The 17,916-nt window shown below is 43.7% G+C and overlaps 1 protein-coding gene and 4 non-coding genes across 7 annotated transcripts in view; all 5 read left to right on the top strand.

Moving 5' to 3' along the window:
- LOC139403124 (calcium uptake protein 3, mitochondrial-like) overlaps positions 1-12,001 on the top strand; it is a 45,721-nt gene extending 33,720 nt beyond the window's left edge. For all 3 annotated transcript variants that reach the window (XM_071146834.1, XM_071146836.1, XM_071146835.1), the window contains 6 exons: positions 104-198; positions 3,932-4,103; positions 9,780-9,888; positions 10,134-10,291; positions 11,102-11,166; positions 11,712-12,001. In XM_071146834.1, the coding sequence (XP_071002935.1) occupies positions 104-198; positions 3,932-4,103; positions 9,780-9,888; positions 10,134-10,291; positions 11,102-11,166; positions 11,712-11,718 (606 nt within the window). In that variant the 3' untranslated portion in view covers positions 11,719-12,001. The remainder of the gene's footprint in view (positions 1-103; positions 199-3,931; positions 4,104-9,779; positions 9,889-10,133; positions 10,292-11,101; positions 11,167-11,711) is intronic.
- Positions 12,002-14,200: 2,199 nt separating this feature from the next.
- LOC139403134 (small nucleolar RNA U3) lies at positions 14,201-14,416 on the top strand. The gene has a single exon (XR_011633282.1). It is a non-coding gene; the product is annotated as a small nucleolar RNA U3 (small nucleolar RNA).
- A 509-nt stretch (positions 14,417-14,925) lies between these two features.
- On the top strand, positions 14,926-15,141 carry LOC139403136 (small nucleolar RNA U3). Its single transcript, XR_011633284.1, has one exon. It is a non-coding gene; the product is annotated as a small nucleolar RNA U3 (small nucleolar RNA).
- A 730-nt stretch (positions 15,142-15,871) lies between these two features.
- Positions 15,872-16,087, top strand: LOC139403132 (small nucleolar RNA U3). The gene has a single exon (XR_011633280.1). It is a non-coding gene; the product is annotated as a small nucleolar RNA U3 (small nucleolar RNA).
- Positions 16,088-16,600: 513 nt separating this feature from the next.
- On the top strand, positions 16,601-16,816 carry LOC139403133 (small nucleolar RNA U3). Its single transcript, XR_011633281.1, has one exon. It is a non-coding gene; the product is annotated as a small nucleolar RNA U3 (small nucleolar RNA).
- The last annotated feature ends 1,100 nt before the right edge of the window (positions 16,817-17,916 follow it).

Genomic DNA, 17,916 nt, shown 5'->3' with positions numbered 1-17,916 from the left:
ACCGGTCCCCACTCCTCATTCAATCAGAGAATGTGTTGTAATGTCAGTCACTGCATTGTTTTTCTTTTCTCCCTGTCCCCCTGTCTGGCCAATGGGATGTCAGCGTGCAGAGGAGGGTATGATGATTGACACCACACTGCTGGTGCACTTCTTTGGGAAGAAGGGGAAGGCGGAGCTGACCTTTGACGACTTCTACAGGTATCGCCATGCCGATTAATTGATTCATCGTAATAGAGCCCTATAAAATGACGTTCTGTGGAACATAGTTAATCTACTCTGTCACTTGTTTCAGTTTTACTGCTCTCTCATACTCAGATATAGTATTCAGTTACTCTCACACACATACTGCACTACCATAGACACATACTGCACTACCATAGACACATACTGCACTACCATAGACACATACTGCACTACCATAGACACATACTGCACTACCATAGACACATACTGCACTACCATACTGCACTACCATAGACACTTAATGCACTAACATAGACACATACTGCACTACCATAGACACATACTGCACTACCATACTGCACTACCATAGACACTTACTGCACTACCATAGACACGTACTGCACTACCATAGACACATACTGCACTAACATAGACACATACTGCACTACCATAGACACATACTGCACTACCATAGACACATACTGCACTACCATAGACACATACTGCACCACCATAGACACATACTGCACTACCATAGACACATACTGCACTACCATAGACACATACTGCACTACCATAGACACATACTGCACTACCATACTGCACTACCATAGACACTTACTGCACTACCATAGACACGTACTGCACTACCATAGACACTTACTGCACTACCATAGACACGTACTGCACCACCATAGACACGTACTGCACTACCATAGACACACACTGCACTACCATAGACACGTACTGCACTACCATAGACACGTACTGCACTACCATAGACACATACTGCACTACCATAGACACATACTGCACTACCATAGACACATACTGCACTACCATAGACACGTACTGCACTACCATAGACACATACTGCACTACCATAGACACGTACTGCACCACCATAGACACGTACTGCACTACCATAGACACATACTGCACTACCATACTGCACTACCATAGACATGTACTGCACTACTATAGACACATACTGCACTACCATACTGCACTACCATAGACACTTAATGCACTAACATAGACACATACTGCACTACCATAGACACATACTGCACTACCATACTGCACTACCATAGACACTTACTGCACTACCATAGACACGTACTGCACTACCATAGACACATACTGCACTAACATAGACACATACTGCACTACCATAGACACATACTGCACTACCATAGACACATACTGCACTACCATAGACACATACTGCACCACCATAGACACATACTGCACTACCATAGACACATACTGCACTACCATAGACACATACTGCACTACCATAGACACATACTGCACTACCATACTGCACTACCATAGACACTTACTGCACTACCATAGACACGTACTGCACTACCATAGACACTTACTGCACTACCATAGACACGTACTGCACCACCATAGACACGTACTGCACTACCATAGACACACACTGCACTACCATAGACACGTACTGCACTACCATAGACACGTACTGCACTACCATAGACACATACTGCACTACCATAGACACATACTGCACTACCATAGACACATACTGCACTACCATAGACACGTACTGCACTACCATAGACACATACTGCACTACCATAGACACGTACTGCACCACCATAGACACGTACTGCACTACCATAGACACATACTGCACTACCATACTGCACTACCATAGACATGTACTGCACTACTATAGACACATACTGCACTACCATAGACACGTACTGCACTACCATAGACACGTACTGCACTACCATAGACACATACTGCACTACCATAGACACGTACTGTACTACCATAGACACTTACTGCACTACCATAGACACATACTGCACTACCATAGACACATACTGCACTAACATAGACACATACTGCACTACCATAGACACGTACTGCACTACCATAGACACGTACTGCACTACCATAGACACGTACTGCATTACCATATACACATACTGCACTACCATAGACACGTACTGCACTACCATAGACACGTACTGCATTACCATATACACATACTGCACTACCATAGACACGTACTGCACTACCATAGACACATACTGCACTACCATAGACACGTACTGCACTACCAGACACATACTGCACTACCATAGACACATACTGCACTACCATATACACTTACTGCACTACCATAGACACATACTGCGATAGCATAGACACATACTGCACTACCATAGACACGTACTGCACTACCATAGACACATACTGCACTACCATAGACACGTACTTCACTACCATAGACACATACTGCACTACGATAGACACGTACTGCACTACCATAGACACGTACTGCACTACCATAGACACGTACTGCACTACCATAGACACGTACTGCACTAACATAGACACATACAGCACTACCATAGACACATACTGCACTAACATAGACACATACTGCACTACCATAGACACATACTGCACTACCATACTGCACTACCATATACACTTACTGCACTACCATAGACACATACTGCGATAGCATAGACACATACTGCACTACCATAGACACATACTGCACTACCATACTGCACTACCATAGACACATACTGCACTACCATACTGCACTACCATAGACACGTACTGCACTACCATAGACACGTACTGCACCACCATAGACACGTACTGCACTACCATAGACACATACTGCACTACCATACTGCACTACCATAGACACGTACTGCACTACCATAGACACATACTGCACTAACATAGACACGTACTGCACTACCATAGACACGTACTGCACCACCATACACATACTGCACTACCATAGACACATACTGCACTACCATAGACACGTACTGCACTACCATAGACACTTACTGCACTAGACACATACTGCACTACCATAGACACATACTGCACTACCATAGACACATACTGCACTACCATAGACACATACTGCACTATCATAGACACTTACTGCACTACCATAGACACATACTGCACTATCATAGACACTTACTGCACTATCATAGACACGTACTGCACTACCATAGACACATACTGCACTACCATACTGCACTACCATAGACACATACTGCACTACCATAGACACTTACTGCACTACCATAGACACTTACTGCACTACCATAGACACATACTGCACTACCATAGACACATACTGCACTACCATAGACACATACTGCACTACCATAGACACGTACTGCACTACCATAGACACGTACTGCACCACCATACACATACTGCACTACCATAGACACGTATACACATACTGCACCACCATAGACACATACTGCACTACCATAGACACGTACTGCACTACCATAGACACATACTGCACTACCATAGACACATACTGCACTACCATAGACACTTACTGCACTACCATAGACACGTACTGCACCACCATACACATACTGCACTACCATAGACACGTACTGCACTACCATAGACACGTACTGCACCACCATACACATACTGCACTACCATAGACACATACTGCACTACCATAGACACATACTGCACTACCATACTGCACTACCATAGACACATACTGCACTACCATAGACACATACTGCACTACCATAGACACATACTGCACTACCATACTGCACTACCATAGACACATACTGCACTACCATAGACACTTACTGCACTACCATAGACACATACTGCGATTCCATAGATACATACTGCGATACCATAGACATGTACCTTCTCTCTGTTACTTGGTCCTCTCTCTCTCTCCCAGGTTCATGGATAACCTCCAGACAGAGGTTTTGGAGATAGAGTTCCTGACCTACTCTAAAGGCATGACCACCATCAGTGAGGAGGACTTTGCCCGCATCCTGCTGCGTTACACCAACGTAGAGAACATCAGCAGTTACCTGGACAATGTCCGCCAGAGCATCCCTGACGAGAAGGTAGAGGAACACACACACATGAGAAGGTAGAGGAACACACACCACACACATGAGAAGGTAGAGGAACACACACACATGAGAAGGTAGAGGAACACACACACATGAGAAGGTAGAGGAACACACACACATGAGAAGGTAGAGGAACACACACACATGAGAAGGTAGAGGAACACACACACACACAAGGTAGACTACATCTAGAACATCTAGAACCTTGAACCATAGCATGACACGAGTGTGGTCAAGCACTCTATAATCTACTTTCCCCTCCCTCCCTCTCTCCCTCCCCCCCTCTCTCTCCTTCTCTTCATCCCTCTCTCCCTCTCTCTCTCCTCTCTCCCTCTTCTACTTCCACATTTCACAAAGTGTCTCTGAGTAGGAATGTTTAACTACGATCAGTATAGCCTTTTAGCTCATAATGAATGAGGTTATAGGGCCAGGTGGGGTCCTGATCCTAGATCAGAACTTCTACTCTGAGATTCTTTGAAGAAACAGGCCCTGTAATGGTCTGTCTCTCTCTTTCTTCCACAACCCACACTTTCTGTTCACCTCCCTTTACTCTCTCACCCCTTTAACCTCCTCGATGTCTCTCCCATCACCCCACTCCCCCTCTCAGCCCTTCCTGCCCCACCTGACCCCCTGACCCCTATTCCCCCCTCCTACCCTCTATATTTGTGTTCCCACCTTGTCATGGTCCTCCGGGCACTGTGTCTTTTTCTCTCTACACCTGAACGCACCACTGGCCCATCAGTTAGATCAACTAGAGATAGTGAATCCGTTACATCTGACACTTACACCTGACAGCCAGTTGTAAGGACCAGTGTAATCTGACGGGCCAACACCTGAAGGCCAGTTGTAAGGACCAGTGTAATCTGACGGGCCAACACCTGAAGGCCAGTTGTAAGGACCAGTGTAATCTGACGGGCCAGCTCTGACTCACTCACTGACTGACTGACTGGCTCTCAATTGCGCTGACCCCATTGCCTATGTGTGATAACTGTTGATTGATCGACAAGCCAGTGTGTTGTGCTCTGTGTCGTATACAAAGGCTTTGAGTTATCTGGCTCTAGCTAGCTAACGCTTTGTTGTGTTCATGTAGAGTTGGAGTTGGATCCAGTGTAAAGTGACGTTTTTGAGTAAAGTGTATATACTGGCACTTTCTGCTCCGACATTTTTTTCTCTGATCGATTGTTATTATATTACGCAACACTTTCCGTCCCTTAATGGCAAATCAATGTGTGTAATGTACAGTAGAGCCTTGATCTGCATGAACAGCACGTTGTGAATCTATCGGTTTGGATACGCATCAACACACCCCACAGCCAAGACGGTATGTTCTGCCTACACTGCACTTTGCTTCGAAAACTTCCCAAGTTATTTAACCAACCGTAGGCTGCATGAAGATGGAAAATGAAGTTCTGCAGTGTTTTTGTCCTCGTGTTCATGCAACGTTCTTCTTGTGTTTTATCTTTCCACGCTCTGGAAGAGACAGCAGGTTTGTCCCTATTCCCTAATGATGAGACGAATCATCTTCTTAGCACGTCCTGTCTGCTCTGCCTCACTGTTGTCTTGAGTCATTTTGAACGGACCCCTGGTTCTTCACCCACCCACGCCCGATCAAATCAAATCAAATGGTATTAAAGCAGGTGTAGACCTTACCGTGAAATGTTTACTTACCAACAATACCGTTTTGAGAAAATAGAGTTAAGAACATTTTGACTAAATGATTAATCAACTAAAGCAACAAACAAAAAAAGTAACACAATAAAAATGATAATAATGAGGCCATATACAGGAGGTACCGGTACAGAGTCAATGTGCCGGGATACAGGTTAGTCCAGGTCATTTGTACATGTAGGTAGGGTTAAAGTGACTTTGTGTAGATGAGTAGCAGCAGTGTAGAAACAAAGTCCGGGTGTGTATTTGATTAATTGTTCAGCAGTCTTATGGTTTAGAGGTAGAAGTTGATACATACCTAAACACGATGTCAAAAGATTTACAAGTCAGCTCAGTCAAATAGCCCACTCAAGATTAGTTTCTCATACTGTTGGTGGGCCGTACAGTTTTAACTGAAGCAATTAGTGGACCTGCATCTTATAGGTCTACTTCCAATGCAGGTGTTTTCCTGAATACGCCTCGTTAGGTAACCCACTCAGTTCAACAAGTCCACTGTCAGCCAGGCATTCTGCCGTACTCATCCATTCATCAGAAGTCTCAGTAAGAAACGTAGACGCCCGTTGCTTTGCGGTGTCGTACATGTAGACATCCATTAGTTAGCGGTGGTCGTTCCATTGAGCTAGCAGGCTGGAGCCCAAGGTTCCACAGGAGGTGAAGGCATGCTCCAGTGACCTCCAATAGTCTTTTCTAGATTACTCTATGGCCCAGTCTGTCTGTAGGTATCACTGGGGTGGCTGGCTCCTGTCTGTTTGTATGGAGGCTATCGGGTTCACAGGGCATCAAAGGAGGACCAGGCAGGTAAGAGCCACTCGCCCGGAATGGATTTGTTGACCGCGCAGACAGATACACACTGGCACACACACTCTGTTTGTCTAAGGCATTTTCCACATCGTTACATATCTCCCACTTTAAGTTCCAACAGGTCCTAGTTAGTCAGACGGTTAAACACTTCCCTGTCTGTCCACACACACTGTGCTGATTTAGAGAGCATTGTTCGCTACTGGTCTGTGTTTGCTAGCCTCAGCAGCAGGCTACCTGTGTTAGCTAACTGGTTTTGTAAAGGAGATTACTTGTGGAGGTTGAACCTTAGCAGCAGGCTACCTGTGTTAGCTAACTGGTTTTGTAAAGGAGATTACTTGGGGAAGATTAACCTTAGCAGCAGGCTACCTGTGTTAGCTAACTGGTTTTGTGAAGGAGATTACTTGGGGAGGTTTAACCTTAGCAGCAGGCTACCTGTGTTAGCTAACTGGTTTTGTAAAGGAGATTACTTGGGGAGGTTTAACCTTAGCAGCAGGCTACCTGTGTTAGCTAACTGGTTTTGTAAAGGAGATTACTTGGGGAAGATTAACCTTAGCAGCAGGCTACCTGTGCTAGCTAACTGGTTTTGTGAAGGAGATTACTTGGGGAAGATTAACCTTAGCAGCAGGCTACCTGTGTTAGCTAACTGGTTTTGTGAAGGAGATTACTTGGGGAAGATTAACCTTAGCAGCAGGCTACCTGTGTTAGCTAACTGGTTTTGTGAAGGAGATTACTTGGGGAGGTTTAACCTTAGCAGCAGGCTACCTGTGTTAGCTAACTGGTTTTGTAAAGGAGATTACTTGGGGAGGTTTAACCTTAGCAGCAGGCTACCTGTGTTAGCTAACTGGTTTTGTAAAGGAGATTACTTGGGGAAGATTAACCTTAGCAGCAGGCTACCTGTGTTATCTAACTGGTTTTGTGAACGAGATTACTTGTGGAGGTTGAACCTTAGCAGCAGGCTACCTGTGTTAGCTAACTGGTTTTGTAAAGGAGATTACTTGTGGAGGTTGAACCTTAGCAGCAGGCTACCTGTGTTAGCTAACTGGTTTTGTAAAGGAGATTACTTGTGGAGGTTTAACCTTAGCAGCAGGCTACCTGTGTTAGCTAACTGGTTTTGTAAAGGAGATTACTTGGGGAAGATTAACCTTAGCAGCAGGCTACCTGTGTTATCTAACTGGTTTTGTGAAGGAGATTACTTGTGGAGGTTGAACCTTAGCAGCAGGCTACCTGTGTTAGCTAACTGGTTTTGTAAAGGAGATTACTTGTGGAGGTTGAACCTTAGCAGCAGGCTACCTGTGTTAGCTAACTGGTTTTGTGAAGGAGATTACTTGGGGAGGTTTAACCTTAGCAGCAGGCTACCTGTGTTAGCTAACTGGTTTTGTAAAGGAGATTACTTGGGGAAGATTAACCTTAGCAGCAGGCTACCTGTGTTAGCTAACTGGTTTTGTGAAGGAGATTACTTGGGGAGGTTTAACCTTAGCAGCAGGCTACCTGTGTTAGCTAACTGGTTTTGTAAAGGAGATTACTTGGGGAGGTTTAACCTTAGCAGCAGGCTACCTGTGTTAGCTAACTGGTTTTGTAAAGGAGATTACTTGGGGAGGTTTAACCTTAGCAGCAGGCTACCTGTGTTCGCTAACTGGTTTTGTAAAGGAGATTACTTGGGGAGGTTTAACCTTAGCAGCAGGCTAACTGTGTTCGCTAACTGGTTTTGTAAAGGAGATTACTTGGGGAGGTTTAACCTCAGCCAAGGGTGTTTAAAATGAGGAGACTTGGTGAAAAGGAAGAAGGAAGATACACAGGTCGGGCTTGTAGAGAACCCCCACCAGGATGTTTCCATAGCAGAATTTTGTATGTGAAATAGACTGGTGTTAGTCACCACTTCAGAATGCCTCTCTGTGTTGTCATCACTAGGCCACGTTTACAGTCTCTCATCCCAGTGGAGGCTGCTGAGGGGAGAACGGCTCTAAATAATGTCTGGAACGGAGCAAATGAAATGGCATCAAACACCTAGAAACCATGGAAACCATATGTTTGATACCATTCCACTGATTCTTCTCCAGTCATTACCACGAGTCTGTCCTCCCCAATTAAGGTGTGACCAGCCTCCTGCGTCTCATACCTTTCTTTTATTCTTTGTTTTAGTGTGATGCAGCTCGGGCTGAAATGAGTGATACCTACAGACAGACTATTGGTGGTCACTAGAGCATGCCTTCACCTCTTGTGGAACCTTGGGCTCCAGCCATCAAAGCCAATAGCTCTGTTAGATCAATGGAACGACCACCACAAACTAATATAGGTCTTCTTTAATTACCCCTTTTTCTCCCCAATTTCCTGGTATCCAATTGGTAGTTACAGTCTTGTCGCATCGCTGCAACTCCCGTACGGACTCAGGAGAAGCGAAGGTCGAGATCCGTGCATCCTCCGAAACACAACACAGCCGCACTGCTTCTTGACACAACGCCGCTTAACTCGGAAGCCAGCCACACCAATGTGTCGGAGGAAACACTGTACACCTGGTGACCTGGTCAGCGTGCACTGCGCCCGGCCCGCCACAGGAGTCGCTAGTGCGCGATGGGACAAGAACATCTCTGCCGGGCCAAACCCTCCCCTAACCCGATGACGCTGGGCCAATTGCGTGCCGCCCCATGACTCTCCCGGTCGCGGCCGGCTGCGACAGAGCCTGGACTCGAACCAGCCTTAGACCACTGCGCCACTCGGGAGGCCCATAACTAATATATGTCTACATGTTCCACACTGCAAACCAGTGTGTGTCTACGTTTCTAATAATGAAGTTTGATTTTCAAGGATGAAATCCCAGAAAGCCTTGCGTTGTGAAACTTGTGAAACCTGTGAACCTCTATTTTTGCAGTGGCGCTGCACAGATGATCAGCTCTCACAACGTCTGCAGAAGGAACCACTCAGGAACCACATTCATAGCTGATACACAAACGTATTAAATGTGTAGCATGGTTGTGTCATTCCCGGGCCTAGTCCCTACAGTCAAAGGGGCCAAAGTTGCATGGGTCAAAGGTCACATGATCATACCATCGTCACCAATTTGACCATCATCACTAATGGGTTTGAGCTTGAAGCATCCCCCCCTATTCCGAGAACTGCAAGAGCTGTCTGTCACTCCGTGTCCATTAAAGATTGCTCTGTGTGTCACACTTATATGGGATCCCCTGTCTTTTTACTTCACAGGGCATCACCTTCGACGAGTTCCGCTCCTTCTTCCAATTCCTCAACAACCTGGAGGACTTTGCCATCGCCATGCAGATGTACAACTTTGCCAGTCGCTCCATTGGCCAAGGTAAGCCTCCATTTTAGGATTTCATATCTGTGGAGATATTTCCCTTTCGCTCAATAGTCTCTTGTGAATAATGGCTGTAGGTGACTTTTCTACTCCGTCTTGTTCTCTTTTTTTGTATCCCCCTCTCTTCCTGTCTCTCCCATCTGTATCTTGTCTCTGTCTTCCTCTATTGCTTTCCCACCCCTTCTCCCTCTCCCTCCCCTCTATATATCCCCCACCGTGCTCTCTCTCTCTCTCTCTCTCAGATGAGTTTGGGCGGGCTGTGTACGTGGCCACGGGCCTGAAGCTGACACGCCACCTGGTCCACACCATCTTCAAGATCTTTGACGTGGACCACGACGACCAGCTGAGCTACAAGGAGTTCATCGGCATTATGAAGGACCGGCTGCACCGCGGAGGGAGGGTAGGGACAGAGAGAGGGGGAGGACTGAGGTAGAGAGAGAGGGAAAGGGGAAGGGAGAATTTGGGTGAGAGAGAGAGGGGGTGGGGGGGTGAAAGGAGGTAAGGTGGGAGGGAAAGGCGAGAGAAGAAAGATGGATAGGGAGAGAGAGAGAAGGATGAAGAGAGAGGGGGGGGGTATGAAGAGTGAGAGATAGGGAGAAAGTGAGAATGATCTAGTTTGGTTTTCCATCACTAGAAATTTGTCATGCTCTCATTTTATTTTATGTTACACTTGGACAATGTAATTTGATTCTAGCTTTTGACTGTTAACTTTAGTCGACAGCCATAAAAGTGGTGGCAGTTTTAAGATCTTTATCTAGAGCAAATCTAGTTACACAGTTATATGGAGGTCTGTAGTGTTGTAAATGACTACCTTCCCTGCACTTCCAAAGTATTTTACTGCCCCCTAGTGGTATGTGAAGTTAAACAGTTACAATTGTCATCATGACTAGGGCCCAGAGTTTTTCCTAGTCAGATAAGGCATGTGGTCAGAGAAAACTCCTAGGCCCTACACATGACAGTTGCATAATCAGGAAATAGGTATGAATTCATTCTAATACTACGCCAATCAATCGCTCTTGAACGGGTCCTACGTTGATGTCCTATGCATGGGGTCTTGAGTCTGAAATATTACTGTTCAATTTCTTTTGGCCTCGTCGTCCTGGCTTCCCTTTTGACTAACAGCATCCCAATACCCCCTCCTTATATTTCCTCTCTCTCTCGCTTTTCCCACCCTATCTGTTTCTTCCACTCTGCTGCTCACAAACCCCAGGGCTACAAAACCGCAGAGCGATTCACTTCCTTCAAGTCCTGTATGAAGAAGGAGCTAGCTGGCAGATAAGTATTACCCACAATCCACTCATCTCTTATCTCATCTATGACCTATAACCTCTGACCTATTCTCAATGGACCTGCGAACCGCAGCTCTGTCTGTCTCGATGACCTATAACCTCTGACCTATTCTTAATGGACCTGCGAACTGCAGCTCTGTCTGTCTCGATGACCTATAACCTCTGACCTATTCCGTTTATACTTAAAAGATCTGGATAGATTGACACAATATCACTTTAAGACCAATCAAGTCCTTTCAGATCACCTACAGAAGCATATCAGGACTATGGTGCATCTATGCAAGTATCCAATGATAATAACTTAAAATACCCTACAATCTCTTCCAGTATTGTTACAAGAAATATAGTCTGGCCCAGATCTGTTTGTGCTGCCTTGACAACTAACGCCAAACAATGACCATAGGAGTTGGAAAGACAGCATAAAACAGATCTGGGACCAGGCTACAAGAAATAAGCACAGTCCTGTGTATTAGTCTATATCCTGCATCCCGGCTAAATTCCCTGTTTAATGGTACCATTGTCATTGTTTACCAGGTGAACAGGAAACAACATGCCTCCTTCCCCATCTGCCTGCGTGCCGAGGCCAGGAAACAGATCCGCCAACTCTAGAGGAGGTTCCAGGCTAGGCTTTAAAGAAGGAGGAAGAGGATGATGAGGAGAGGAAGAGGAGGAAGATGAGGAGAATAGGATGATGAAGGTGAGGATGAAGACAAGGAAAAGAGATGGAGGGGGACTGGAGGTGAAGGATTCCATGAACAATCTGCAGGGGAACATTGTGGTTTTAAGTCTGCGTTCTCAGCCACCACCCCCTCCACTAGCATGCAGAGGAGCTGCCGTTTTGCAACATGCTCGTATCACATTAAGGTTTGTAATATAATAATATATAATAATGGTCAAATAAAGACTGTGACTTACATTACAGTAAGAGCCTGCATGGTCAAGTGTAGTATCTGTATCAAATGCCTTTTCCAGTGAGAGAAAGGTATGGGAGAAGGAAGAGAATCTTAATGTCTTAATCATGTATTTTTCTATTCATGCTTTTTCCAGTTTACACAGGCCTACTTGCATATATTCAGCAGCAAGTTTGGTCATCTGGCTAGATAATAAAGATCGCCTACAAATGCAATGAATTCTACAATGAAGCAATAGTAGTATGTTTTTGAAATGCTTGCAATTGATGATCTTCCAAATGAGAGAAAGAGAGAGCAAGATCATGATATTCCTTTAAGACTCCTTGTCTTCTGTCTGTTGTGTGTGTTACGCTTGTAATGATTAGGCGGGGAAGAAGTCTAACTTTTTTTCATGTGTGCCTTGTTTTCTACATGTCTTCCCTGTCAAAACTAATTCCATTCCAGCAACAAATTTCGTTGAAAGTGTACTTTTTCGGAAAGCAAATTGCTGACCTGCCCTCCTACCAGTGTACTGTGCAACCTAGGTTTCCTTGATTCACTATGTAATTGACCAACATTTCACCTCAATTGGTAGTGATTATATTTATTTATTGAATTATTAATCTGTTTGTAATATAAATCTACTTAACAGCAATATTATGAGCAGACGTTTTGATTTTAAGTTTGGACCAGTAAGCATGATAGTGATGTAATTATGTTCAACGATTCAAGGTGTATCTCTGTATTTAGTTTGAATATTAAATAACTTAAATGGTTTGACTTAACTGATTTATAGTTACTCTGCGTATTTGCGTTATATTAGACGCTATAGAACATATAAACACATTTCTCGACCATTCCCTCAACCAAGCGGTGAAGTGTATGGTTGGTGTGAAAAGACCTTGACAGAATGCAAGTGAAAAGTGTGATGAATGCACGAATAAAGACTTTTGAAGGGAACATAATGGCACACTGTATTTGTTTTTTCAGCCAACTACATAGAATGGACATGCGCACGTGGGCTTTACATTTTTTTTCACCGCAAAAGTTGTATTATCAGCTGACATGCACCTGCGACATGAACGATATAACTTTATTTGGCAGCGCTGGGTAGCTACATTTTCAATCATCCATTTGTATGGGTTTTTTTCTAAAAAGACTGCAGTTGGTTTATTTTCATTTCATCAACTGAGCACTGCGAAGGCTAGCTATGAGCTGCTGGCACCTGAATTGGGGAGGACTGGCTTGTGGTAATAATTGAGCGGAGTGAGTGGACTCAAACACGGTTCCCATGGGTTTGCTGTCATTCAATTCTTCGTTCTATACATTATTATGAGCGTCCTTAGCAGTCTCCTGTGGCTGCTGGTAAGTTCAGCGAAAAATTAGATGTAGCTGTTAGTTGGCTAGCTAACGCAAATTCCTAGCCTCTCACTGTCAGATAACGTTACTCAGTAAAGTTTTGCCAGGTTGACACATTAAAACGTATTTCTATAATTACGGCCGTGACACCAGCTTGTGTAGCCAGCTACGTTTAATAATGCTTTAATGAATGCGTTTTTACTTATTTAATCATATCTTTATATTAATGTTATTGTGCCGTTATTTCGCAAAGCAGATCAATTTGTGGCGTAGCGCGCTTTTCTTTTGAAAAGTGGAACGAGACATGCGTTCTTATGATTCCGTCAGGACACTTCTCCCCAACGCACCAGTACGCTCATCAATCGATTCCACCATGTAAATATAATGTCTTCGAAACTTCTTGTGCAGATTTCACTATAATAACGCGAAAAAATACACATATGTAAACACATTTTTCAATATGGTCATGTTTTAAATTTACAAAGAACAAGTGCATCATTATATGAAGTTGACCGCGAGCTCAGCTCTGCCGCCACAGTCAACAGCGCTTGTTACCAGCAAGGTATTGTGGGTACTGACATTCACAGAATATTAATACATTTTTAGATATAATTATTGTAATTGGCGTACATTTTATCAAGAATATTGTGTGTCCATGAACGGGTGTATATTTACCTCTGTAAATCTCGCAGACAATGACACTTTAGATTAAACCGTTAGTGGAAATGCTTGTCCCGACATAGACTTCCCCTGCTTGCCCAAAGATACATTAAGACTATACTTTCAGGGATCATTTCTATAGTTCTTGACTTGAGAAATGTGTTTCTAAAGTGTTAGATCTCGTAACCCACGATGATGAGATGCGATATTCCCTTCTGAGCGCGAAGCGGGCTTTGAGTAATGATTCAGTTCATCCGCTCTCTGCCATTGATGACCGTTCTTTGCTTCCTTGTGGAGCATTGAGGGAGGGAATATGATCAGAGTGGTTAGCGCTTAATATTGTTAATATTACCTTCTTTCGTACATGTAGTGTAGTTCAGGTTATTAAATAGTTTATCACCATTATACAACACAGTTGGTTCCTGTTTTCCTTGCTATGACGTTCTTCTATAGGAGATATGTGATTTTAATCCAGTCAGAACTCTACCTTTTCAATTACATTTGTTCTAAAAATGTTTTTCTTGTATTTTCTCTATTGTGGGCTATTGCCTTTTTCAGCCAATGCCAGTCCCATAAAAACTGGAATGAGTTCCTTCCTGCACCTCCCTCATTTGCAAAGTTATATTGTGGAGCAACTTGAAAATGTATTTTATGAAGCTTTCTTGGGCATAAAACACGACAATAACTCATTCCATATGTGACCTATTAATGAAAAGTAGCCCGATAAGCATGATTTCAGGCACGTGGTCCTATAGTGTGCTCTTTATACGGTGGGAAACCGTTACTGAGAATAGCAGCTCCAACATAGGCTACCCTCGCTCGCCCTCAACTTATTTAAGACTATACTTTCAGGGATCATTTCTATAGTTCTTGACTTGAGAAATGTGTTTCTAAAGTGTTAGATCTCGTAACCCACGATGATGAGATGCGATATTCCCTTCTGAGCGCGAAGCGGGCTTTGAGTAATGATTCAGTTCATCCGCTTTCTGCCATTGATGACCGTTCTTTGCCTCCTTGTGGAGCATTGAGGGAGGGAATATGATCAGAGTGGTTAGACTAATTATTGTTAAATATCGAATGATTTGTAAGGTTTACACTATTACCACACATCTGGATGTCAGTAATTATTTCATGAAAATAGTTCAACTGCCTTCAATGCTGTTAAATGTCAAATGTGGTAATGCTTTTTAAAAACGTTTTATTTAACTAGGCAAGCCAGTTAAAATCTAATTATTATTGACGATGACGGCCTACCCGGACAAACCCTTCCCTAACCCGGACGACGTTGAGAGCCGCCCTATGGGAATCCCGAACACGGCCAGTTGTGATACAGCCCTGGATCGAATCAGGGTCTGTAGTGACGCCCCCAGCACTGAGATAGCGTGCCTTAGACTGCTGCGCCACTCGGGAGCCCAAGCAAATATAAATAGGAAATGTATTACAAAGCAATCTCCATTCATCATACCAATCCAGTCAGAACTCAAAACATGTTATATCTAAATTATATTTTCTCTATTGTGGGCCACTGATGTTCTCAGCCAATGCCAGTCCCCTAAAAACGGCATCATTACCCTCTGGCACCTCCCTCATTTACCAAGTTCTATTCTGGGCAACTTGAACATGTATTTTGTGACGCTTTCATGGGTATAACAACTGTTTGTAGCCCAATAAGCATGATTTCAGCCACGTGGTACTACATAGTGTGCTCTTTATACGGTGGGAAACCGTTAGTAAGAATAGCAGCTCCAACATAGGCTACCCTCGCTCGCCCATAATTTAATTAAGACTATACTTTCAGGGATCATTTCTATAGTTCTTGACTTGAGAAATGTGTTTCTAAAGTGTTAGATCTCGTAACCCACGATGATGAGATGCGATATTCCCTTCTGAGCGCGAAGCGGGCTTTGAGTAATGATTTAGTTAATCCGCTTTCTGCCATTGATGACCGTTCTTTGCTTCCTTGTGGAGCATTGAGGGAGGGAATATGATCAGAGTGGTTAGCGCTTAATATTGTTAATATTAACTTCTTTCGTACATGTATTGTAGTTCAGGTTATTAAATAGTTTATCACCATTATACAACACAGTTGGTTCCTGTTTTCCTTGCTATGACGTTCTTCTATAGGAGATATGTGATTTTAATCCAGTCAGAACTCTACCTTTTCAATTACATTTGATTTCTAAAAATGTTTTTCTTGTATTTTCTCTATTGTGGGCTATTGACTTTTTCAGCCAATGCCAGTCCCATAAAAACTGCAATGAGTACCTTCTGGCACCTCCCTCATTTGCACAGTTATATTGTGGAGCAACTTCAAAATGTCTTTTATGAAGCTTTCTTGGGCATAAAACACGACAATAACTGATTCCTTATGTGACCTATTAATGAAAAGTAGCCCGATAAGCATGATTTCGGCCACATGGTACTATATAGTGTGCTCTTTATACGGTGGGAAACCGTTAGTGAGAATAGCAGCTCCAACAGAGGCTACCCTCGCTCGCCCTCAACTTATTTAAGACTATACTTTCAGGGATCATTTCTATAGTTCTTGACTTGAGAAATGTGTTTCTAAAGTGTTAGATCTCGTAACCCACGATGATGAGATGCGATATTCCCTTCTGAGCGCGAAGCGGGCTTTGAGTAATGATTCAGTTCATCCGCTCTCTGCCATTGATGACCGTTCTTTGCTTCCTTGTGGAGCATTGAGGGAGGGAATATGATCAGAGTGGTTATCGCTTAATATTGTTAATATTATCTTTTTCGTGTTGTAGTTCAGGTTACTAATTGATTTATCACCGTTACACAGATGGTTTCAATACTAAATAACCATTATTTTGACAGCGCATAGATGATTTATTTGAGCGCTGGTGTACCATCCTGAACAAATGCTCTATTGATTTAATGACATTAATTCTTGACCAGTTGAAACATGATTTTATTGAAATGGATAACACGATTAAAGACAAACGCATATTCTACAAATAGCTGTTAATGATGATGGCATATTCAATGAACTGATGAAAACTAACCAAGCGCTCCAGGACAAGTTGTCTACAGAAATAAAGGAACTTAAAATCAAGAAATTCAACCAAGACAAAAAAGACCAGGCCGATGGTAAAAGTTACTTCTAAAGAAACCCTGACAAGGGAGGTCCTGTACCTCCTCTCCATGACAGACGGGCGGGAGGGATGCCGCTTACTTCTATCCACCCCCGTCTGATCAATGCTCTACAACCAGCGCCTCATCGCCTTCCAATGGTCGTTTTTTATTCAACGTGAGACTGAACGGACGGAAGGGCGGAGGAGGCCGCAGGCACGCGCATCGACGAGATGCCGCACCCGACGGGGTAAGAAGAAACCACTATCAGAGGCAGAGGAGACCATTCACACGGTCCCAGAACCCACGGGACTGTGTCTTTAATTTATCAAGCAAGATATTGAGCCCTGCCCATTTCTCTTTGCTTAATAAAGGGTTATATGTTGTGCCTTACAACCCAGTGCAACGATTTTGATGTTAAGGTAGACATGTTTAAGTTTTTTAGAAACATCCGTTTAAGGGAATTCTTTAGCTCCCCTAATCCTGACATTTCTATTGAACCAGTAGGTTGCTCTCCTGCGCATACTCCGAATCCTTTTAGAAGCAAGAGTTATTTTATACCTCCAGCCAATCGCAATCACTCTATCGAGACATATTGCAGACTTGTTGAAAAAGATGTTGCTCATCTCCGTAAGAACAAACAGGAGTCCAAATCTTTCCATATACAATCCGATACGTCAGTCCTTATTCGCCCCTGGATAGGACAGTTTATGTAATTGAGTGTCATAGACAGC

The sequence above is a fragment of the Oncorhynchus clarkii genome, unplaced genomic scaffold (genome assembly GCF_045791955.1).
Source record: "Oncorhynchus clarkii lewisi isolate Uvic-CL-2024 unplaced genomic scaffold, UVic_Ocla_1.0 unplaced_contig_6757_pilon_pilon, whole genome shotgun sequence".
NCBI classification, from domain to species: Eukaryota; Metazoa; Chordata; class Actinopteri; order Salmoniformes; family Salmonidae; genus Oncorhynchus; species Oncorhynchus clarkii.
Note: the sequence above shows the minus strand (reverse complement) of the source record. Positions and strands in the feature narration are given on the sequence as shown.